General features: G+C 42.1%; 1 protein-coding gene across 1 annotated transcript in view; it reads left to right on the top strand.

The window, feature by feature from the left end:
- GUCY1A2 (guanylate cyclase 1 soluble subunit alpha 2) overlaps positions 1-25,085 on the top strand; it is a 1,089,165-nt gene that overhangs the window by 618,733 nt on the left and 445,347 nt on the right. Inside the window, exon 5 of the mRNA XM_085621484.1 lies at positions 5,031-5,516. Within this exon, the coding sequence (XP_085477610.1) occupies positions 5,031-5,516 (486 nt within the window). The remainder of the gene's footprint in view (positions 1-5,030; positions 5,517-25,085) is intronic.

Genomic DNA, 25,085 nt, shown 5'->3' with positions numbered 1-25,085 from the left:
ATGTACTTATATATACATAAATATACACATGACACTTATTGTAGTTATAGTTAGCAGGCGTAACCCTCTATATATACACACCTATATGTACATAAAAGCAGAAATTTTAACATGGTCTAACATACACATGGATCCTGTGGTGTAATATATAATGTTTTCTAATAATAATATTTCTGCTTAAGAGGAGGGATAGTTCAGATAGTATAATTTGTAATGTCTGAGTGTACTATAGTGGTACATTCTTGATTTGTGCGTATAGTTGTCATGTGTTTCTTTGTGTGTGATACAAAGTAGATTGAAGGATGATCTTCTGGCAACTGGTAACTAGTGTAGCTCTCCCAAAGCAAGAGAGATATGTGCTTGTGGCTTTACATGTAGGAAAGGTCTAGTGGCAGCATTCTGAATTCTATGTAGTCTTCTCATAGTCAGCTAAGTTGAACCCTGATACAGACCATTAGGGTGGTCCAAATTTAATAGGACAAGAGAGATGGTCACTTTAACCTTGTGTAGGAATCCTAGGTACAGGAAGATCTGTCCCGGTGTTTTAATTGTGAGAAAGCTTGATTTGGTTACCTTATCCACTTGTGGATTCATTGACAGTTTGGCGTCTATGGTAATTCCAAGATTTTTACCTCCTTTGTTCTTTTTGGAAGTGGTCTTAGATCATTAGGCCAAGTGCAGAGAGGCTTTTAAGTTTTGCAGTGGCCGCAGGTGAGTATCTTAGTTTTGGAGGCATTCACTTTCAGGTGACTCCATGTCATCCACTGGTCAACGGCTTGGAGGCAATCAACGAGTTTTGATGGTTTAATACACTTTAGGCTTTCCAGTTTCAGAGGTTTCTGTGTGTCATCCGCGTAGTTATAGCAGGTGATGTCAAAACCATTGATCAGATCTGGTTGTGAATTCATGTAGATGTTGAAAAGCATGGGTGAGATGATTGAGACTTGAGGGACTCCTGCTTTCATCTGTATGGTTTAGAAGAGGATGGATGTGTGTGTGTGTATGTTTTGTTTTGTAGGTAGGATGTGATCCTAATGAGAGCTGTGCCTCCTATTCGGACTAGTTTTGTTTGTAGCAAATAAATACTTCTAAAAGCATTTCTCATGGGTGCGCGACTTGGTTCTGTCAAGGGAACAGGAGAAAACAATGTTACGTGAGCCCGCCCTCACGCATCGCAGCACCTGCTGTGCTTAGTATTTAGTTTTGTTTGTGGCAAATACATTCTTCTAAAGGCATTTCTCCATGAGTGTGCAACTTGGTCCGGTCAAGGGAACGGGAGAAATAGATGTTACATGAGACTGCCCTAACACATCGTGGCACCCCTGTGCTTGTTGCCTAGTTTTGTTTGTGGCAAATAAATATTTCTAAAGGCATTTCTCCATGAGTGTGTGACTTGGTTCTGTCAAGGGAACGGGAGAAAAGGTTATATCTATGTTAATATATATACACACATATATATAAATCGTCCAGGAACATATATGTGGAGTTAAGTATTAAGTAGAGTAAACCTATGTTTACCCATATACACCTACTTTCATGCTAATTTGGTTCTCGATATTTTTTCCATAATATTTTGTCCCTTTGATTTTCTGTTGTCAATTTTCCAGGGGGGTACCTACTACAGGAGTTGGATTTACAAGCCTTCAAGGTGTTAATGCAGATCTCTGGGTTCACTTTTTAATGGGGCTTAAAGCATGTTAAGACATTGAAGATCACCATCAGTCATATTCCTTAAGGTGGGATATTGGGAGGTGGAAGTGGGGATAGTATGGGATTGACTTAAATGGGGACGACTTTCTTATGTTTAGGCAATCGCCCTATGAGCATAACATCATATTCCATGGTAATATGTTTTAAGGACAAAGTTTACTTTAAAACGCTTCAAATAAAATAATTAACCAATTTGTTCAAAAACGTACTGTAGATTTTCTGCCTCGAAATGGAAGCCTTACATATGAACTGTTTAAGTTATTGAAGCCAATATAGGCCTGTAGGGGGTGTTTGATAATGTCCTTTTAATGTGCTCATTATTTTTTTGTTTCTCTTTCATACATGAAAGCGTAAGTGAAATTACTGTTTTCCATCATCTGGGGGTTCTTTTTTTCAGAGAGACACCCGCAATATGGCCTGTGTCATGGTGCATTCTTCAAAAAGTCCTGTTGAACAGAATATGCTAAATGTGCTTTCCTTGGTTTGGAAGCTTCTGCACATTATATAACACCCTGGGGATTTCTATAAATAACCAGAAAATTGTAACAGTCATTTCACTGCTTCATGCAATAATGTTCTTTGACAGTGTACTGAGGTGGAAATGTGAGTTGATACGCTTATTTCCGACCTGCAGAATGCATATTAAAAATTAAACACACCTTCCCTGGAATATTTCTCCGCAAATATAAACATTTATAAGACAATTTTATAATTAAATATGTCATTAAATAATTGATTTTGTAAACACAGGGCCGAGTAAATTCAAATGAAAGTGTTGTGATCCACGAGAGACTACAGAGAACAGGAATACACGGGAAAGGTCACTGCCGCCTTTAATTTGTCGGGCTTTACTTGGTTTTCCAAACACGTTTGGCCTTCATTTGTGAGATGTTTAACATCTGATCTCAAGAGGTACCACGCAGCCCCTTTACCAGTAGCTTGACGATACTCACACAGCCTACAGGGACCCTGATGAATCCCGTCTATACACTACAAATGAAACACACACTCACAGTGTGTGTTAAACATTACACACACACACACACACACATATGTCCATAAAAATACATCCTTTCTGCCCCTGCCCCTCTTTTGTTACTGGTGAGCTGTAAGGCAAAAGACATGACTTGGTGAAAGTCACACATAAACGCTAGTAGTAGGGGTGTGGAAGAAAATATCGTGATTTATTTCATCATAAAAAAAGCCCACATGACCCCAATGTTATCATGGTGACTGGTTTCAGTCTAACACAGACCTTTCTCAAACTAAAATACCTTAATTTTTTTTACATGTATACATAAATAAGGAGGAAAAACGTTCCTTCCCATGTGACGAGACACAGATAGACGAAGATGTATTCCAGTCATCCCAAAGTTAAATAAACATAGAGAAAATACTACAATGAAACATATTGTATCAAATTTATTCAAATGTTATAGAAACAAAAAAATTCACTCTACATTTCAGATATAGGACCCGATTCTGATGCGGTTGGGAATGGCTCCGACGAATTGTCCATTCGGACTCCTTTCCGATTAAGCCATTTTGATGGTCTCGGTCGGAAGGGAATCCGAATCGGTTTTCTGAATGGCCTCCGACGGGCTTGGAGAGCCCGTCCACCATTCGGTAAGCCCTCAGTAATCCCTTGGCCGGCTCATTCCGGCAGAGGGATTACGATGGCAGCTTCCCACTGCCTTTCTGTCCCGGCCTTTCTGACACAGAAAGGCATTGGGAATCTGTCTTTGGGGGCCCCCAGCAGGGCTACTATGGGTGCAAGTCTGCCGAATTGTAGCCTAGTGCCCCCCTGTTGATTCCTGCGCCCCATGGCAGGCACCATGAGGTGCCTACCATGGGGTGCAGGGATGAACTGCACCTCTGTTCTTTGCAATGAGAGCATGCATTGTGTTCAGAATGCATACTACCATTGTAAAGAAAAGGCATGCGACCGAACAGGATTCAGTCGCATCCTACTTCCTGGGCTGGAACTGACGACAGGAGGTTGTTCGGTTCCAGTTCCAAACTGATGTCGGACGGACTCCGGTCTGTCCGACATCGGAATCGGGCCCATAATGTGAATCAGGGATGAGCTTGGTTTTTCAAGTTATACCTAATCTAGGTGGAAAAGACATAATTGTGATACCTCACATATTGATTATAGTAATCAAACTTCATGCATATACATAAATCAGACACATGCTTCATAACCTTGATGTTACATATAGTGATGCATGTCATGATGTTCTAAAATTGTTGTCCCTTCATCACGTCCGTACAACACCATGGAGTGTCTAAGGGCCACATGTACGACCATTAAACTTTTGCCAGTCGCAATTAGAACATTTTTGTGACTTGCAATTTGTGAGTCGCAAAAGAAAATGTACTAATGTGTCTCACACACATTTTGCGATACCAATGGGGTCGCAATGAGCGCCCGCATATTCATGAAGCAGGTTACAAATTGGTGCCCATTGGGAATGGGCAATAACACAGGGATGGTGGCCTGCTGAGGACAGCAGACCACTATTTCTGTGTTTGTTTTTTAAACAAAGCATCTTTTTTTTAAATGCAGCCTGCTTTACTTAAAGAAAAATGAAACGTGTCAGTTTCATTTTTTAAGAGTAGGCAGAGATCTGTGTGACCACTGCCTGCTCTTAAAAAATGTTTTCGTTGTGAATCACAAAGGGGAAGGGTCCGTTGGACACCCCTTCCATTTGCGAGTGGCTTACCACCTACGGGAAGTAGGCAGTAAGCTGCAATTGTTTTGTGACCGCATTCCGGTCGCAAAACAATCATACATGTCCTTGCGACTCGCTATTAGGAAGGGATGCCCTTGGCAAGCCCCTTCCTAATAGCAACTCGCAAACCCATTTTTTGCGAGTCAGTAATAGGTTACCGACTCGCCTCATAGGACTGATATATGCTATAACTCTTTTTTAGTGGTCGCAAACAGCCCACTGGAACAATCGATATGTACACATTAGAACTAACATTCCACTATGCAAATAACTAAAATAGGGATAGTGGCAGTTCAGGAATTAGATGATATCACTATTTGGCCAACTAATTCTGCTGTAGACACTGCCACACTGACAATACAATGTCCATCACAACTGTTGTTGACTTCCCAATTCAAATCATATCTCCCCACATTGTTGAGTGAGTGAGCAAATCTGCAACACTATACGGTTTAAAAGTGTGTGAATGTCTAGTTTCTGCTATGGATGCGTCTTCTGGTATTCTGCAAAAAACAACTGTCCATCTTCTCTGAATCAATGTTCGAAGAAACGTATTAATGTTGTAATGTTGTTCCTATATTTCAGGTGATGGAAATCAAGGGACAGATGATTCACGTGTCAGAGTCTAATTGCATACTGTTTTTGGGCTCCCCTTGTGTGGACAAGCTGGATGAACTGATGGGCCGAGGCCTGCATCTTTCTGACATCCCGATCCATGATGCTACACGTGACGTCATTCTGGTTGGGGAGCAGGCAAAGGCTCAAGATGGCTTGAAGAAGAGAATGGACAAGCTAAAAGCAACCCTGGAGCAAACTCACCAAGCCCTGGAAGAGGAGAAAAAGAAGACAGTTGATCTTCTCTACTCCATTTTCCCAGGGGATGTAGCTCAACAGCTTTGGGAGGGAAAGTCAGTCCAGGCCAGAAAATTTGATGACGTCACCATGCTTTTCTCAGACATTGTTGGATTCACCGCTGTATGCGCCCAGTGCACCCCAATGCAAGTGATCAGCATGCTGAACGAGCTGTACACCAGGTTTGACCATCAGTGCGGATTCCTTGACATATATAAGGTACGCAGACAATGTTTAAGTAAAATGCTTAAAAATAACAGGAAAAAAACAAGCAATTGATTAATTCATAATACTTGTTTGCCTTTCACCGCTCACGTACATTTGTTAAGCAATTTTATATTTACAAAGTATGAACTTAGGTGACTTGCCACAGAAGTCTATGAAAATAGGTGTTTTGCATGTTTATGTGCACTGGTGTACTGTACAACAAGAAACTGGTTCTGCAATGTGTTCTGCTCATCTGCGTAGCCAATTGGTTACTGTGTGGGCCATGCTGGCATCAACCGCACTGTGGGTTTTTGCGTAGACTTCAGTAATATTTTCATGACTAGCAACACGCTGCTGAGACCAAAATTTTCTTTTAAAAAAACAAAAAAACATTGTGAAAATTGAAAAGAATATGCAAGCACGATAATAACGATCAATGGGTGTTTTGGGTAGGTTTATTGAATTTCTGGGCCTTTTTTCACGTTTTTAAAGCTATTTGATTTTGCGTCATAGCATTCGTTTGCCTTGGCATTCTGCTGTGTATTGGGATTTTGTTTGTTTAGTTGTTGTTTACATTATTTTATGATCAATAGTGTGCTTAATCTATATACTGTGATGATATTTCACCAGAATGTCACGGGATGACAAAAATATCACAGCCAGAATACCAACCACTCCCATATCGTGAACATACTTATATATATTTACTTGACTTAACTTCACATGTATGTGCTTTGACACTATAAATATATCTTCAAGGGACATAGATGTGGAGCTAAGAATAGTAAATCAAGAGTTACCTTCACAATAATGCAGTAGAAGAAATCCTGACTGCAAGATTTTTGTAGGATTATATTTGTGTACTCAGTATTCTGACAGGGCCTTCTCTTTAGTTGAAGGCATGGGATGGGCAACATACTTTTTATTCGGTCTTCACTCTCTGAGCAGTGATTTGTCTATCCTGCTTTATGGAATAGGAATGGACAAAATTCCTGTTTTCCACTCTGTGCTAAGAGGGTGTGAAGCTGCAGGCAATTCTGCTGTTTCCACATCTGCATGCCACAGAGTGGAAAAAGGGAGGAATGTAGGTGAATTGCCCTGCACACAAGAATTCCTCTTTTAGGGCACTCAGGAATGCAAAGAAAAGGAGTTGTTGTGCTCCCTGGTTCTGACAGTGGCTGGCTGTCATAATTAACACAATGATAATTATATTAAGTTAAGTTAATTAGAAATGTCTGGTCGTTGACAGTGGTCTTCAAAGCTCCTTGTCCAGCGAAGGAGTTTGTGTGGTGCTTGCCTGCCAGAAGGACCCTGCAGGTTGGTGGCACTATCAGTGGTCTGCCCATATATTTAGGCTTATACAGCTAGCATTCATTTAAATACATAGACCAGCCCCTCAAAGCCCTTCTAAAAGCAACAGTGTAGCCCCACAGGGCTCTTCTTTGTGCCCTATGCTTTTTAGCATCTACGTGGCTCCACTTACTGCTCTTATCTTATTCTATGGTTTTCCATTCTACACCTATGTAATTGATGCCAAATCATCTTAAGATTTGATGAAGAAATGAAGTTTCTACAGGATCTGTTCAAAAGGTGTCAGTGGTCCATAGGAAGCTGGATAACCAGCAAAACACTTAAGCTCAACGCAGACAAGACTATGGACTTTTTTCAGCAACCTTTCCATCTGATCCTCAACAAGGTGGCTGGACTTCTAAGGTACCTATTTTATACTAGCACATGCAAAATAGGGTTTTTTTCAAAAACATTTCTCTTTTGACACACATATCAGCAAGCTCACCTCAACATGCTCCTTTATGCTGAAGGTTATTAGAAAAACCATACCTCATTTGCCGAGTTCCTCTAGGCAAATCTTAGTCTAGGCCCCTATCTCTAGGCTGGGTTACAGCAATTCTCTTTGTAGATTGCCTGCTTATCTCCTTCATAAATTACAACCTCTACAAAATGAGGCTTCAAACCTCTTTTTTTAAGGCTTAGACTGCTCATCTTTCTTATACATTTGCTACCCATGCATAAGTGTTGTGTTTTCAAGGATTTGATCTTTTGTCATAAACCCTTAAGCCGCCTGCATTAAAATAGCCTCTCTCTTTTCTCTATTCACCCTTTTGAGATTACTTCGATGTTCCAGCATGGTACAGTGTGTAACCATTCCTAAATGTAAGAAATCCTGCATTTGAGCTAGTGCCTTTTAAGTGGTCACGGCACAAGCCTGGACAATCTTCTCATAGCCATTCAAGCTGAAAGAAACGTTTTGACATATTGTGAATTGTTTGGAAAAAACACTCTCTAGATTCTTTCTCAAACGTCTGGTTCTCTAGCACACTCTGTGAATAATTGTGTGCTTTTTATTTTTATTTTTGAGGATTTTTGTGCCACTTGCAGAGCAGCAGAGAAGCCCAATTCTGCCTAATGGGCAAAAATACATCATATTCATCTTGTAAAATATGCTGCTTTTGGGCTTATTTGAGGGGTCCATAGACCTGAACATATCACACAGATTCCTGGATCCTTAAATCGGCTGCTATGAAGCAGAGGATCACTTTTAAAGCCATGACCATTACAGTCACCGCCGACATGACTCACGCGGGGTCACAGGGGAGGGGGTAATAAAAAAAAATTAAACTTACCTTCACCTCCGTTTCTGCGTCACGTCTCCTCTATCTGCGACGCCGCCTTACAGGAGTGTTACAGCAAACAAATGATGGACGAAATGATGACAATGCAAACATTCTCCCCCAGTCAAAAGATCTGGGTTAAATCCATCGTTCATTTACATACTACGCCACCCCAGTTTGGACCCAGCCATATGCAAATCAGTCTTGACACTATGCCCCATGGGAACAGTCCAGACCAAACTGCCAGGCCAGGTCCTCCCTAGACCGGAAACAAGCATCCTGGGACCGATTTCAGGGTATGTCACCCTTCTTCAGCCAGGCTAGCTTGAATCCAGTGGCACAGTGAGCAAGGGACCAACGTCTGGGCATACCCATCCCACTTAGGGCAAATAGTGTTACAGCAAACAAATGATGGACGGAATGCTGACAATGCAAACATTCTCCCCCAGTCAAAAGATCTGGGTTAAATCCATCATTCTTTTGCCCACTACGCCACCCCAGTTTGGACCCAGCCATATGCAAATCAGTCTTGACCCTGTGTCACTGTTTCCGGTCTAGGGAGGACCTGTTTTGGCAGTTCAGGACGGACTGTTCCCATGAGGCACAGGGTCAAGACTGATTTGCATATGGCCAGGTCTAAACTGGGGTGGCATGGTGAGCAAAGAATGATGGATTTAACCCGGATCTCTTGACTGGGGGTGAATTTTTTTGGATTTATTCTGCATTCCGTCCATCAATTGTGTGTCTTTTGCTTTCTCGCCCTAAGTGCACCATGTATGCCCAGACGTGGGTCCTGGGCTCACTGTGCCACTGGAATCAAGCTATCCTGACTGAAGAGGGGTGAAACCCCGAAACCGGTTCTAGGATGCTTGTTTCTGGTCCAGGGAGGACCTGGCTTGGCAGTTCTGGCTGGACTGTTCCCATGAGGCACAGGGTCAAGACTGATTTCATATGGCCAGGTCTAAACTGGGGTGGCATGGTGAGCAAAAGAATGATGGATTTAACCCAGATCTTTTGACTGGGGGTGAATGTTATGATTTGTTCTGCATTCCGTCCATCAATTGTGTGACTTTTGCTTTCTCGCCCTAAGTGCGCCAGGTATGCCCAGACGTGGGGCCTGGGCTCACTGTGCCACTGGAATCAAGCTATCCTGGCTGAAGAGGGGTGAAACCACGAAACCGGTCGTAGGATGCTTGTTTCCAATCCAGGGAGGACCTGGCTTGGCCGTTCGGGCTGAACTGTTCCCATGAGGCACAGGGTCAAGACTGATATGTATATGGCCAGGTCTAAACTGGGGTGACATGGTGAGCAAAAGAATGATGGATTTAACCCAAATCTCATGACTGGGGGTGAATGTTTTGATTTGTTCTGGATTCCGTTCATCAATTGTGTGTCTTTTGCTTTGCTTTGCTTCCTTACAGGAAGCAGGCAGCCTCCCTCTCCTCCCTTTATCCAATCGCAATGCTGCAATGGCAGCGTTGTGATTGGCTAGTACCGACCCCACAGGCAACTATGGGGAGGCCATTTTCTCTATGTAGGCTGCATGAAGAAAATGCAGGGTGCGTATGACTGTAAAATGCAGAGTGCATAGAACTGGTTTGGTCGGCCCTGGGGCCGACCAAACAGTCAGCGCACTCGGAGAGGGCAAGCCACTCCTCCCATGGACTCCTGCAGGACCGTCCACCCGTCCGCCCCCAACGAGGTATACCCTTCTGCTTTCTGGGCAGTCAAGTTTCATTTGCATCCCCCGGGCTGCACTTTATGCTCCTCCCTCCAGCTTTTTCTTCAGGTCACAAAAATCAGGACTGTCACCTACTGTGTCAATGCTTTCTTAATGGTAGCAGAGTGGAATTCTCTGCTACTGGCATTCTGCACCAACTCAAATCTGTTGAAGTTCAGGAAGTTGCTTAAAACTTTTTTTTAACAAAATAAATCCATCCCTTTTTGTTATGACCAAAAAAAGTAATTTGTACTCTGTCTGAATATATACTTTCTTGTTAGGTTTATTACATCATGCTTTTAGTCTGAAAGAGAGTGATTATGTTGTTATGTCTACAGTATTAAGAAAGCTCATGATTGTTACAACTTAAAATTAACATAACAAAGGTATTTAAGAGTTTTGATGTGGATTCATTTCTCTTGATTTTTTTTTATTTTAGTACTGGGTGAGAGAATGGTAAGACTCAAAGATAGTAAATTCAGAATTATAGATCCAGCAACCGCCTTTTCCTTCTAAATTATAAACTGGACCCACGGCCAGCACACATGCATAGCAGAATCTATTGAAGAGGAAGAATTATTTCAAGATTCTAGGTCTAATCTCAAACTCTCTGCTTTGACCATAACCCTATGTTACGATGGGAACACAAACCATCCATCCCTGACAACCTATGAAATTTTCAGATTGGATTTATGAAATTGAGCTCAATATTTTCTTCTCTAACGAGTCCAAAGTGAAGTGGTTCTGTTGGGTGAGCTTGTTGAAATCAATTGTGTTCAAACATTTTCAGGAGAGTGAAGAACATGTGCAAGGTGGAGGACCCTTTAAACGTCTAACAAAAGTATTTGGAATATTGGGAGGTTTAAATTGGCTCTAAGGTGGGAAATACATGACATCAAGTATAGATCTATATCTGTGAATCAGTCACATATCCAACCCTACAGGGAAAAAAAGATTAGAGCATGTCAAAAACATATTTGAGGCTAACAAATGTATTATTATATTTGAAATAATGTTTCATTTAAATACCAATCTTTGAGGAAAATGGAAATACAAATAAAATTAAAAATAGATGATGAAAAGACTACAATTAATCTCATTTGAAGAGGTGCCCTCCAAAACATTTTGTCTGTATACTGGACAAATATCTCTAAAATTGTATTCTAAGGAACAAATAAATCAAGATGTGAGAAGCTGCATGGGATTTTTCTTTGAACATACTGTGCCTATCAACACATTGTTTACCTTCTAATGTTTTGAGACATTTTAGAGCTGTGGGTACTCTATGGACTTCACTTCATTTCCCAGAGCTGTTTCCAGCAGCTGGACTTTCAATTAGTAAAGTTCTGATGCAAGTATCTGGTCAGAGAAAACATATTTCCTGTCTTGGTAATGTACAGTATATCCATTACCTAGGGAAAACATGCATTCCCTAGTCAGCCTTACAGTCCATGAGTGAACGGTGAAGGCAGTTTTGTTAGGATTGTGGATGTGTTAGAGCAATGTGCTTTTTCAGCGATAACAAAACAAATTGGTCTTGATGGACATCCTTTTGAGGACAGTTAATAAAATATTTATCTGTGAGATTCTATGTATTTTACCTCTTGGAAAAAAAAATAATTAACCTCATGGTTAGCATTTATAGAACTGAAATGTGCCCCATCTGTTATGCAACTTGTAAGTTATTATTCTGTGCTCTATAATGAAAAGAACTTGTATGTTTCTAGTGATATGAAGACTTAACAAATTTCCCCTTCACTCATAATCAACTACAGGTAAATTGAGAGTACAGCACCACCAAAAAGGCAGATGAGTAAATGTTCTCCATGAAAAAGAATCATTTGTGGTTAGAGAACATTAGTCTTCTGCCCCCACGTCTCCAATGTCAAAAAAGGATCGTAGGATGCAGTTTTCTGCTGTGGTCAATGGAAATAGAGGCTTAGTAGAAACACAATTTACTGCAAAGCATTCCTTCTTGCACTCCAGAATCAATTCCCTTTTGGGTATCATGACATATTCTTCAGCAGTATACAACATACAAGTATACAATTCACACTTTCAATGGGTTTGAACTGGTCAACTAGGATTCCTGCTGCAGTGCTGAAGAAAATAAGGAGTTCCACTGCCAACCTGATTGTGACTGTCAGCAGTGTTCGATAGTCAGAGGGGGATCTGCAAGAGTTGCCTCCTCCCTATGTTATTTTCTGTTATATGTTTGGACCCATTACAAGGTACATAATGAATGACCTGAAAAGGAGCTGGCTTTAGGACCATAGGAGTCACTAAAATGTTGTGGTATAATGAAAATATTACCCTGGATCTAGAACTAGAACCAATTAGTACTGTATTTGCATCTGTAAAAAAAATATTTCAGCTATCAGGTTACTAGATTAATGCAAAGAAAATCAGAATCCCATTGGTCTATACATGCTCAGGTGTTTTTCTGTGAATTATGGAATAGAGTAGCAAACCACTCTATTTGGTAACATGTAATTGATATTTTAAATAAAGTGTCGGACACATACCCCTTAAACTACAACCATTTACTGTACAGTGTAAAAGGTACTGAGGCTTAGAGGTAAATCCGAATGTCACTGGTCACCCATAATGTCTTATACAGATTGTTTCACTTCCCCGATGCTTTTATTTATTTCAAACTCTAACTTTCTGTCTAGCTAAATAATTGTTTTAAGAAAATCTATGGCCAAACAGCTGCATTTGTTTAGGAAGTTAACTTAAGGAGTTGCCCACCTTCAACGCTAGGCTGAGATTAGGGGGTCTCCCAGATTGTGAGAATTACTACTTGGCTGACCTGACACAAGCATTTCATCAATTAGCTGTAATAGAGACTATCTTACAGACCTATGGCTCTCCTGAAGGAGATGTCTGGAGAACCTAGCTTGTACAGATTTCCCTCTAAATTCAAAAGACCCTGGGCCAGTTCTGTAACCATTGGTCATAAAGTAATGGTTTGGTTGCTGGGTAGAGAAACATAGAGCAATGGAACACCTGAATACCTTCCCTTGCAAATAACTTTGAATTACCATCAGAGATTACAAAGGCAGTACCTGAATGAAAACAGAAAGTTAATATAACAGTCACAGTTGCTAGAGTTCTTTGATTTGATGTTATTCAAGTTATATTTGGGAATACTTTTAAGCGATGTTTCTTTAACTATATACAATTATGATCTTACTATTTACACTTTCAAAGCAAACTTTCTTTTGCCTTTTTGTGCTGTAATTTGTCCATGACAGATTAGCAGGGATTTTGTTTCACTGGTATATGTAAATTTAATACTTTCTTTGCTCCCTGAAATGAAAAGAGGGCTGAGAACTTGGTTTTGCCAATGTAAGACCCAGAGTGGCAGAGGAGTTTGTTCCTGAATAAACTCCTGGTTAGTACTAATGGGGTAGACACCAGCACAAATTAATACATTCTCAGATTCATAATAATAATCTGAAACCTGTATCTGGTACAATGTACAAACTGAAAACTGAAAGCAGGTACTATGGGAATGCCTAGAGCAAATGAATTCAGGAGATCAGTGCTTCATGCAGTCTATTGAGGGTGCCTGAGGCATTTGGATAGGATTAGACCAAGTGTAGCTATACTATGCTACTGCCATACTCCGGGCAGCAATGTGGGGGCTACTGCACATTTAATAATCTTTGTGTAACTGGTGGCATTTTTATTTATTGCTCTGAAATGGTGGGTACCTGTAGCCACTGTCATTGTCGAATGAAGTTTTAAAAATTAACCATTTAGCCATACAATGCTGAAGGAATCTTTGTGTAACTGATATCTCTGTATGCTGCAAAAGATCAAAAGAATTTTGGGTAGCTCTGATTGTAATCTAATTAATATACACTTTGCACAGCTGCACCACCTTGCACCGTTAAAATTTCTGGTGCAAACTCAAATACAGGCTGCACTCAAGCAGATGGACCTTTAGTTCCAACCAAGGCAGGCAAACTATCAATGCCTTTCAATAACGTACAGCTCATTAGTCCCCACAAAGGGGTAGAGAGTGTTAGAGTTTCAAATCATGAAGGTTTAATAAAAGATTACAAAGTTAAAAGTTCACATCATCTCATTAGTTGCAATTTAGTAGCTAATACATGAATACATGAGTCAATCTATTTCGAAACAATCCAAAATCATAAATGTAAAGACAAACTAGTATAACAGAATGCAGGCTCAATTTCCCAGAAAAGGAAATCCCTACTTGGCTAAGCTAGGAAAAAGTCAGTAAAGTGGAGAAAAGACAGACAGAAGGTGTCAGCATGGAAAGCCTCTGAAATTCTGTATCTATGAATCAAGTAATGATTTGACTAATAAGTGGGGATGGCATCTGCTGAAGAGTCAAGCCAAACTCCTTCAGGCAAAAGTAATAAGGGCGACTTATAAGAATTAATAAAAAGGACAGTTTAGGCTTGACAAAAAAAGTTGTATTTTGCCGGGGTGAAATGTTTTAATTTAAAACTGCACTGCAGGCTGAGGTGGAATGCATGAGGCATGTTTTACAGTGCTACTTTATTGGGTGGCAAAATGAGTGCTGCAGCCACTAACAGTATTTAATTTATAGGCCCTGGGTACATGTAGCACTATTTACTAGGGACATATGACGAATGGGCGGCCGCTCTTTTACCTACCTTGGACCTGTACTTTGGAACTCTCTTCCAATAACACTCCGGACTGAGCCATCTTTTTTGTCCTTTCGCAGATTTCTTAAGACTTGGCTGTTTGACCAGTAACCAGCTTTCTTTATTGGCTTCTAGCGCTTAAACTTGTTTCTTTCCCTGTCAGTTCTCAGCGCTGGGAAACCCTTGGTGGGTAGCTGTGCGCTTTATAAAAATATTATAACATAACATAACATATACACAAATTAAATGTACCAGTTTGATTTAGGCCAATGTTACCATTATTCATGAAGAGAGGACAAGACCTTTATCACTGGCTATCAGGGGTAAAGTGCACAGAGTCCTTTTGCCAACAAAAATGAATTCAGCGAAAACAGGGGTGAAAGCAAAACGTTTGGGGGAATTTCATGCCAAAGATGACTGACCTAACAATGTCTTTAAACTGAATTGTTTACATTGAAAGCATTATGGCTGAGAATGTTGGTGTGCTCATAATTACCATTGCTTTCCATTGATCAGAATGTTTGGGATATTCTGAAAACACCTGTCTGAATCCATCATGTGAAGTGTGGCATATTCAACAATAGGTTCTCTCCTAGATACCCAATTTTAACACTTTTGTTGGAAGTACAATATAACCTTAAAAGAACATACCCGCTCTGAAGTCCCAGCTGTTGCAGTATTCTTAGACATGGAGATGGCCTTTGACTCTGTTGAATGGCCTTTTATGCGCCATGTCCTGGGCCGTATGGGAGTGGGGCTGGTTTTCCTGCAATTACTTGCGACACTCTACTCCTCCCCCACGGCACGCATTCGGATTGGGTCCCTAATCACTGATCCCATACATATTTATAGAGGCACGAGGCAGGGATGCCCTCTCTCGCCAATATTGTATGCCCTGACGGCAGAACCCCTGGCTTCTGCACTCCGTGAATACCACGGTCACAAGGGCATACGATTCCCAAATTATCGCCTAATTGTATCAACGTATGCGGACGACATGCTTATCTATGTCAGAGAGCCCGAGACCCACCTTTCTTCGATGTTAAGGGAAGTGGTCCTCTTCAGTTCCCTTTCAGGCATAGGGGTCAACTGGAACAAGTCCATCATGTTCCCTCTTACTCCGGCCACAGTCCGCTTTGAGACGGAATACCCCCTTTTATGGTCCACAGAGGCGGTACGATACCTGGGTATCCAGCTACATACTGACTTGGAGGTTGTCCTGAGGGAAAATTATGGAGTTGCCATCTCCAAGCTGGAGGATGATGTTGACAGATGGATCACCCTTCCGCTCTCTTTGATGGGCAGAGTGGCACTCATGAAAATGATAGTTCTACCGCGTTTTCTTTTCCTATTTGTGAACATTCCCATGGTTTTGTCCAAAGCATTCTTTAGTCATCTTCACTCTCTATTGGAACGTCTGGCATGGGGGGGCAGGCAACCACGCGTTGCCTGGAAGATATTGATGCTACCGTATGCGATGGGAGGCCTTAGTGCTCCGAACTTGGAATTATACTATAGAGCCGCCCAATGCTCACATGCATATTACTAGATACATGAACCCTCTGACATACCACACTTGTTGATTGAGACTATCGTCGCTGATCCCAGGCCTTTGCCCGCCTTGTTGTTTTCGCCTCGGGACAGGCGTACGGGCATAATGGACTCTCTTAATTCGGTCGTGCACGCTTGGCACTATATATTTGCCGCTCATGCCGGTAATATTCTGTATGCCCCATTAGCCCGATTGGACTGGTGCAGCTGGCTTGCACCATGTGGGGACAGAGGTGTCCTCCTTGCATTGCAGTCACTTAATATACATACCATGGGGGACCTCTTTGAGGACGGTACTGCCCGTTCCTGGGGGGATGTCGTTGAGGGGGACACTGCATGGACTCCCCTCGCATTATTTCAATTTCATAGAGTCAGACACGCCCTTAGGGAAATACTGGGAGAGGACATGACGGAACCCCCAGAGATCCCGATACTGACCGCCATTATCAAAGCTCAGTCACCGGCTAAACTGGTTTCTAGAATTTACCACTCCACGTTAACTGTTAGAGATGGTGCATATGCGAAACCACGTCTGGTATGGCAACGGGACCTACAGATAGACCTGACCGATGATAAGTGGCTATACTGCTGCTTGAGTACCAAACGAATCTCGCTTAACGGGCGCCATAGACTGGTCCACTTTAAATTCCTCAACAGGGTTTATCACACTCCGGAGCAATTACACTGCTTAGGTCTACGTGACAGCCCCCAGTGTGATAGATGCAGAGAGCCTACAGCTGATTTTCTACATGTGGCCTGGACCTGCCGGGGATTGCCCATTACTGGGGTGATATATTCTTGGAAATTAATCGCATTACGGATATGTCTCTGTCTCCTGACCCGCTCCTAGCCCTACTGGGCTATTCACAACCACTTCCCAAAAAACACAGACGTCTTGTAGATATGGCGCTGCTCCTCGCGAAGAGATGTGTGGCGGTTTGTTGGCTTCGTGGCCCAACACCCACCCTGTCTCAGTGGACTAGAGATATGCTTTACTGTTGTACTCAAACTGAAAATTACAGGGAGTTATTGCCACCCCGTAACAGACCTAAAAACTTTTGGGCTCTATATCTCACCCGGAAACCCCCTCTTGCTACCTCTGAGCATGGAACTGTTGCTTCCCCGTCGGGGGCTACTTCCAACTCTTGAGACCCTACAGGACTATGCTGCCTAACTTATGAGCTGCTCACTCTTGACTACTCTCTCTTTCTCCATTAGATGGAGATACACCAGATAAGGTGCTTCGGCTCGTTTAGTTGGTGGGACCAATCTTTTGTTTTCATTCCGTATCCTCTCTATCTTCCTTCTGCTTGATTTATTTTATAACATATGTTTTGTATGTATGTATATGACTTGCTACAGGAGGTTGTCAATGTTTGGACTGTGTCAATGCCTTGTTATTATTGTTTGTATTATTTGCACTGTTTTCTTAAAATTCAAATAAACATAATAACAAAAAAACAAAACAAAAATATATATATATATATATATATATATATATATATATATATATATATATATATATATATATATAACCTTAAAAGGATTTTGCCTTGTATTAGTTTATTTACAGATGCACATTCATCTTTGGTAGCTGACTGAAATAAATACAGTTATTCTTTATATTCTAGGATTCTGTTTAACTTAGACCCCATATCCAATTAACTTTGAGTAATAGATGCAAATTGTAATTGACAAGGAGCATGAGCATCTATTTTAATTCTATTGATGTGGTCAGGAGAAGGTAAACAGAGCCTGCAACAAATAACATATGTACATCAATATAGGATGTGGTAATAAAACATTCATCATGACAAAGTGTAAATTGTACAGGCAAATGTACATAGTCAAACCCAGACATATTCAATACATCTTCATTATAAATCATTATCAACTAAGTAAGCAGCAATTAAATTCAAAGGAAACACTTACAATCATTCTTGTGGAATCATTTTATCAAATCTAAGTTTGAAGAAATTATCTGATATAAATCTTGCATAATCAGAGTTAATTTTCCAATGTGGGTATTGCTATGTTATAAGACAAAATGTAATTTGAGCGGAGACTGAAGCAATGTTTGTCAAATTGATACTGACTGAAGTCGATGTAACGACTTGCGTAGTAATGGCATTGCGTGGTTACAACGCGGTCGTTGTAACAACCGTGTTGTAATGGCATCACGATGTGATGCCCACGTTGTTAGCGTTGTTTCCCTATATCACTTAGTCAACCAGCTGGGTATTTTCAGGGTTGTGAGATAGTTAGACTTATGATTACCAATAATTGTTAGAGGAGTCTGAAGTTTGCTTGTGACAGATGTCAAGGAGCATATTTTATCATATCTTTTTCTCCTAAAAATCATACCAGCAGATCAAAGGGGACTGTGAAACAAGTAATGCTTTTAATGTTTAGCAGGACCTCCTATCAATAAGTGTTATTTACAGGATAGGACACCCAGTTATTGCATACTGTTCCTGGTTCATTGCTGGATTTGTTTTAACATAAACTAGATGTCCCTGGGAATAAACAATCAATTCTACGAATAATGTGGCATAATTAGTAATTTTTGAAGCCACACTCTTTCTGTACTTTTTCATTGCAAGACATTATGAGGCAGACCATACTCTAATTGCTAGCAGTTTTTTCTACATTTAAGTCAATGCAGACATATTGAATAGTCTTCCATTAATTTTCAGCCAGTAAAAGATATATACAGCCGTAAAATACATGTTTTGTATTTGTGTCACAATATTGAAAACACAGGTCACTATCCCTGAATATTAAATGGAAACACATTTAGAATTTGGACCAGTGTGGCTGTACAGTGTCAAAGAGGGCATAAAAAAGCTGACATTGGATCATAAATTCGAAGCTGTTCCAAACCTGGGCCCTCAAAATACGTTTGGCACAGGGCCCCCAAAATTCATAAGATGCCCCTTTTGAAATAGCTGGAAGGCAAAAAGTGTGCATACAATGAGCTCAATCAGTTTTCCAGAAATATTCTTGGATTCTCAGCCGCTAAAGATTAGGGAGACTAGAGGCACACATTTACACAGCTTTCCATTAACAAACAATTAGATTAGGAAGGACCTTGGTGTAGAGCAGTGCTCTTCTCACACTCTCAACACTTCAGCACTCTCAGGGGCTGAATGTGTTTTGTATTTCATACTTCAAGAAATATGTGCAAATTCTAAAGCAAAAAACAAGCGAAGAGAGATGTGCACCAGCATAACTCTAGTCAGTGCTAAATTGGAAATAAACATAAAAAGCTTAGCTGCCGGTGCAAACAACGATAGACGGGGGTGAAGGGAGGGGCAATAACACGGAGAAGATGTAAAAGGAACACAGGAGAAAAAGAAATAGCACCTCCAGTAGCGGCCCGTGGAAGGAGTGCTGCGGGGCGGTGGAGTGCGCACAATGAAATTCGTTGCGTGTGCGCAGTGCGCGCAACAAAATTCGTTTTATTTATTTAATTGTTTACTTACTTCCGTTCATCCGTATTCTGGTGTTTACTACCCCCCACACTGCCCCTCCCCTGCCCCGCCCCACCGCCCCACAGCACTCCCTCCACGGGCCCCTACTGAGCACCTCAATTACAGCGCAAGCAGCAGACGAACATTTAGCAACAGGAATCAATCTGCGCTTGGTCAATGAAACAGAGTCGAAACAGGAAGTGACGTCTGGCGTTTGCTGACCAATCAGGAGGCAGTAGAGAAGAGTGACAATGGAGCCAAGGAATGCTAAGCAAAGGGCGGGCTGCAGGCCCTTTTGGTAAATAATACGCTTCCAAGCTACAACGCATATGCGCTGCTGTCGGCAGGCAATACCTTACAAGCATTGATAAAGCATTGGTTTCACCTATGTAATAAATAAAGAGCTGTTTTCATCAATCATCGTCCGGGAGAAAGAAAGAGCTTCCTGAAAGGTAACAACGGAGTGGAGAGCAGGTGGCGCACAAGCCAGAGCTGCTGACTCAAGTGCTGGGGCTTCTAGTTTGAGTCTCAGCAGCCCCGCGTAACATTCTGTGATTATGCAAATCACTTAACCTCTCCGGTGATAAATTGTTATGTAAATATGCTGCAAGAGTTAAAGGCAAAACTTTATGGAAAGTTAGTTCCACCAAAGCGGATGTTAACAGTATATCGGCCCAGGAAACTGAGAGGAGAACCAGGCGAGGAACAAGCATTGGTAAATGCAGGAAGATATGCTATAGCCCATAGAAATGGAGGAAAAGTAAGTGGCACGCTCAGGAACCACTGAGAAGCCTAGTAGAGAGTAGGAAGCATGTAAGTCCCTTTTCAGTTTATATTGAAAACAATAGATTTTTCAAATTTTTCATGCACAACGCAAGCGCTGTGCAGGCAAAACCTAAAAAGGAGCCTTTTCTTTCCTAGTGGTCTTGTATGCTGTTTTGCAAATGTGAAATGAAGCTAACAGTTGGAGCAGGAGCCCGTGCTAGGTACATTTTACTAGGCACCATACACCTGATATCAAGCAAAAAAACGAGACGTAAACACCTTTCCTTTGAGTCTATTTGCCATGAAATACATTTTAGAAATTTTAAATATGCCTTGTGTCGTTTACATCGGCTGTATTAAAGCAAAGAAACGTCTACCCAGAGTGCAAAAACGTTCATTTTTGAGCTGTTGTTCAAGTCCTCTAAGCTGCGCAGCACGTGCGTTCTGTAGGCTGCTTCAAGGGTCCACAACTCGGGACCCGAGGCTGGTATCTTCATTGACAGATCTGGGCCAGTCCTCAAGTGAACCTGTTTTGCAGTCTCTCAGAAACGGTTCTGTCTTCAATCTTAGGTAGAGTCTAGTGTGTTCCTTTGCCTCAGAGAGCTTCTCAAGCACGTTTCAGAGCCTAGCAGGCTTCAAAACCAGCAAGCAGCTTTCACGTTGACGTTTCCGAGTCTAGGACACTGAAGCTGGTAGCCAGAAGTGGACATCAGTGTGCCATATTATGGTCTTTTCCTAAAAGTGTGAGTAAAGTAGATTGGACCTCATGCCATGCCTGTAAACGTCTTCACTCAAAAATATGGTTGATAGTAGGAGATCCTATTAAAGTGAAAAGTGAATGAACACTTGATACACATGATAGGAAGCATTTCTTTTGTTGGGGGTGAATAGAATAAAAAGAGTGTGACATCCACCAAATGCAGATGACGTATGTAGTCCCCTAAAGGTTCAATCATTCATATACAATATCTTGAATTCATGTGTGTTCGTATGTCTTGCTCAGACAACCGGGCAAAAAACAGAAAGGCAATACCGCAAACTGTGCCGAAGCACAATGGAAGATTACATGCCAGGAAGATTACTGAACAAATCCTGAAAAATGTCAGATGCCTCCTAGGCACAGCAATACCGAAGGGCAGGAAACACTTGGAGGCATGGGAGCCACCAAATGTCATTCCAAATACTAGCAGAGGCAGTTACTACTCAAGAAGACCAGACACATCAATAAACATGCTCCAAGAAGTCAAGAAAGGAACTCTGTAAGAGGAAAATCCAGAAGACCAATCTCAGAAAGTTCCAGTAGATAAATCAGCAAGTGCAACAAAAAAGACATGCACTAGCACAAATAAATCTGGTTGCAATGGGGTGATGTACAAGCTTCCAGGAGGAATTCCAGTGGCAACATAAATTGAAGACCTAATCGAGTGACACACTGTAGCTGAGACACAGGCAAAAAGAAGAAGCCTATGAAGGGCAAACACAGTCGGCGGCAACAGCAGATGGAAAGCTGAAAAGGAACCCAACCCAATAATGAAGACCAAGTTGTCAATCCCTGGCTACCATGTGACACCAAAAGGGCATGACAAACATACATCGAATGTGGAGCAAGGTGACCCTGGTCAACATATGAGATCCCCTACCAGTTGCACCTTGTGCCTGAACTCCTATGCTAGCCACTTGCAGGCCAGTAGTAGTGGATGAAAATGCCAAAAACTGCCCCCATGGGATGCTTGCACAGAAGTTAATCCATGTCAAGTGATCCATGGGTTGAAGACCAGAGGCACCATTGATGAGAGCTTTGGCAATAAATTCAAACTGTCTGGCACTCAAATCCTTCTACCAGACCACACACTGTCGGCAACCAAGGAAAGCATGACTGGCCTAAAGAGACTTAAAGAACCCCAAGAGACTTAATAGACTAAACGAGGCAAAGACCACAACACAGATCCACCTAGTGCTCGCAAAATGACACAAAGATTGCTGTGACGGGACCTAATGTTTGCAGACTAGCAACATGAGGAGAGCCAAGGAAGGGGGCTATACAGCATCACCGATAAGAAAAACAAGAGTGACTGCACCCGGAGAATGGGAGGCTAGGACAACATGCATACAGGATGCCTTACCCATGGTGACCCTGCGCAAGGAGCAATCAGGGAGCATCAGAGGTCCGCCCATTCAAAGGGGCAAAGGACTGTGCCTGAGTGGCCTCAATCATGCCCATTGAAACAAAAGAGAGCAGTATGCAGACAGGATTCATCCCAATATGTTACAGTGGCCCCTGAGAAAACACTATAAACACCAAAGAAACCGGCATACAAAGATACTGCTCTTGTACAAAAGTAAAAAGCCTGCAGACATTCCAGCCTCTGATCCCTTAAGCAGAGGAACACATCACGATCAGCCCCCTGGGACGTACAAGCAAAGGGATTGCCTAAACAAACATCTTGACCAGATTGAGGAAGTCCAGACAACACTGTTGAGGGCTAATTGTCAGAAAGCAGAGAAAATTAAACGTGTATGTGTGGGCGGAATCTCAATTACGCCAGAGTAATTGGAGTAATTTCAGTAACTCGGTGTTACTCTTTGACGCGAATTACCGATTATTACTCGATTACTCCTTCTCACTTAAATAATACTAAAAGACATTTAGCTATTTGTGTTCTGCTTCATTTAGCACTGTTAGTTTGGGACGCAAGGGGGCATTTTACACTAAGGAATGGCATGAAGCAGAATTACTCTTCATGCATAATTCCGTGTAATCTTGCATAATTCCTGGGGAATTCCACATGATTGCGCTACATGGAATTACACATGTTACACCCATCCCTAGAAAAGCCCCAACAGATCAAGGAAGCATGACTAATGTACATCAACACCACCCCCAGATCAACGCTGGGCCAATAAGAATTCATGCAGAAGACTAGACCCAAAACAACCAACCATCCTTGAGGCCCACATAGTTATATGTTCATAAGCAGCAAGGCCCATAGTCTCCTTGTGAGAGGGAGAGGACAATGCTCACTGTACCACTCCCAAGATCCTTCGGGAAGACAGGGACTGTAATATAAGATAATGATCAGGGGCACCAATACCTAAAGCACTGCTGGAGCTGAAACTAAGCACAGGTCCCTGCAAACAGCTCTTAATCCCTCCCCTCCTTTACCTCTTCCAAGTGTCACAATCAGAGTCTATAGGAGTCAAGGCAAAGATGGAGATCACCACATCAATTAGTAATAATTTGTAAAAGGCTGAAATCCAGCAGTCTAATCCAAGGCCCAATGAAAGGATGCTGAAGGCCTAAAGAAGTGAAAGTGAAGTAGTAAGAAGCACATCCCCACAGAACCAAAGCCTGAAGGAGGGGACATCATCAATGCTCCACTGTGGCTAACTACCTGCCGGGAGCACATTATAGCCTGGCACAGTAGCTATCCAATCAAATACCTGACTGAGACAAGGGCAAGTTACTTTCAGCCAAAGGGACGACCCCAGGAATGCCGAATAGTAGCCAAGTTCTGAAATACACCAGAGCCTCTAGCACCAAGACTATGGCAAGGACGGCTCCATAGATAGGGACAGACAGACCATATGGTAATCCCCAGGCGGAATGCCCTGTAAAAAAGGTAATGGGTACATATCTCTGCTGGTTAAAGGCTGCTTCATATTAGGAGGACCCATGACCCCACAATCTTCACTAAGAGAAGTGTGATTCCTAAGTGACAACTTATAGGATCCATGAGATGCTGCACCTCTCACCGGCCATGCACACAAATGTAAACCCCTCCCAGGGCTCACTGCAGAGTACCTGGGATCTGTATTCTGAGTCACTGAAGTGACATACCAAGGTGAACCCCTGCACATTGAATAAGAGTCAACCATGGTCAGCTTGTGGGCACTGAGGGAGGGAGAAGAGGAGGCTGGGAGAAGCTAGATGTAGGAAAGAAATGTGCACACTCACCATCTGAACAGATCAGGATGGCATAAAGTGCATCGGTCATGGCAATTCACAACCCTCCTCCCTCCCCTCTGGTAGCTCAGGAGAAGGGCATACCCTGGTACCTGCTGTCAAAATCTCTGATTAAGTCCTGGCCTTTTACTGCCTGATAGCAAGCCTGGATGTGTTGGTCTGACCACTGTTAACTTCATACCAGACCCCACACCATGTGTACCACAACTGAGTGCCCCACACATCTGTACAATGACTACAGCAAGTGAACAAATGCCATCACCAACACATATTGAACCCCTCCTCCACAAAATGATGACAAATGATGGACCTCGGCTTGAGCTTAGTGTGCTCGGTCTGCTGATAGACGAATAGGGAAAAAGCAGGCTGCTGGTTAGCCAGGACTTCCCTTTTTGGGGCAATGTATAGAGGTGTGGCATGTGGCGGGATTGGGTTAAAACTACTTCTACTCTTTTAAAAGGGGTGCATGGTCTGAGAAGGCAGACTGTTTTAATCACTGGTACAAGGTAAGGGATGAAAAGGCTAGTTGCCTGTGCCGAGCAAGCCTGAGGTTCACTGCACCGCACTATAAGCCATGGTATTGTCCAATGGTGGATAGATGCATCCCATACTTGGTACATGATGGTTTGCTGTGTTGTACTGCACGGCTCTTATATTGGAGGTCCACAGGCATGCGCGGCGCTTCACAAAGTCCATGTCTATGAGATTCTCTCAAGAAAACATTTTGCAGGATTTGCCGAAGCTGTCTCCTGCTTAGGGCAGACTCAGAAGCAGTGGAGACAGCACATTAGTGTAGTCATAGAAACTGTCAAGAAAAAGTTATTTTTATATT

Source organism: Triturus cristatus, chromosome 8, assembly GCF_964204655.1.
Source record: "Triturus cristatus chromosome 8, aTriCri1.1, whole genome shotgun sequence".
In the NCBI taxonomy this organism is placed as follows: domain Eukaryota; kingdom Metazoa; phylum Chordata; class Amphibia; order Caudata; family Salamandridae; genus Triturus; species Triturus cristatus.
This window is presented reverse-complemented; position numbering and strand designations above follow the sequence as displayed.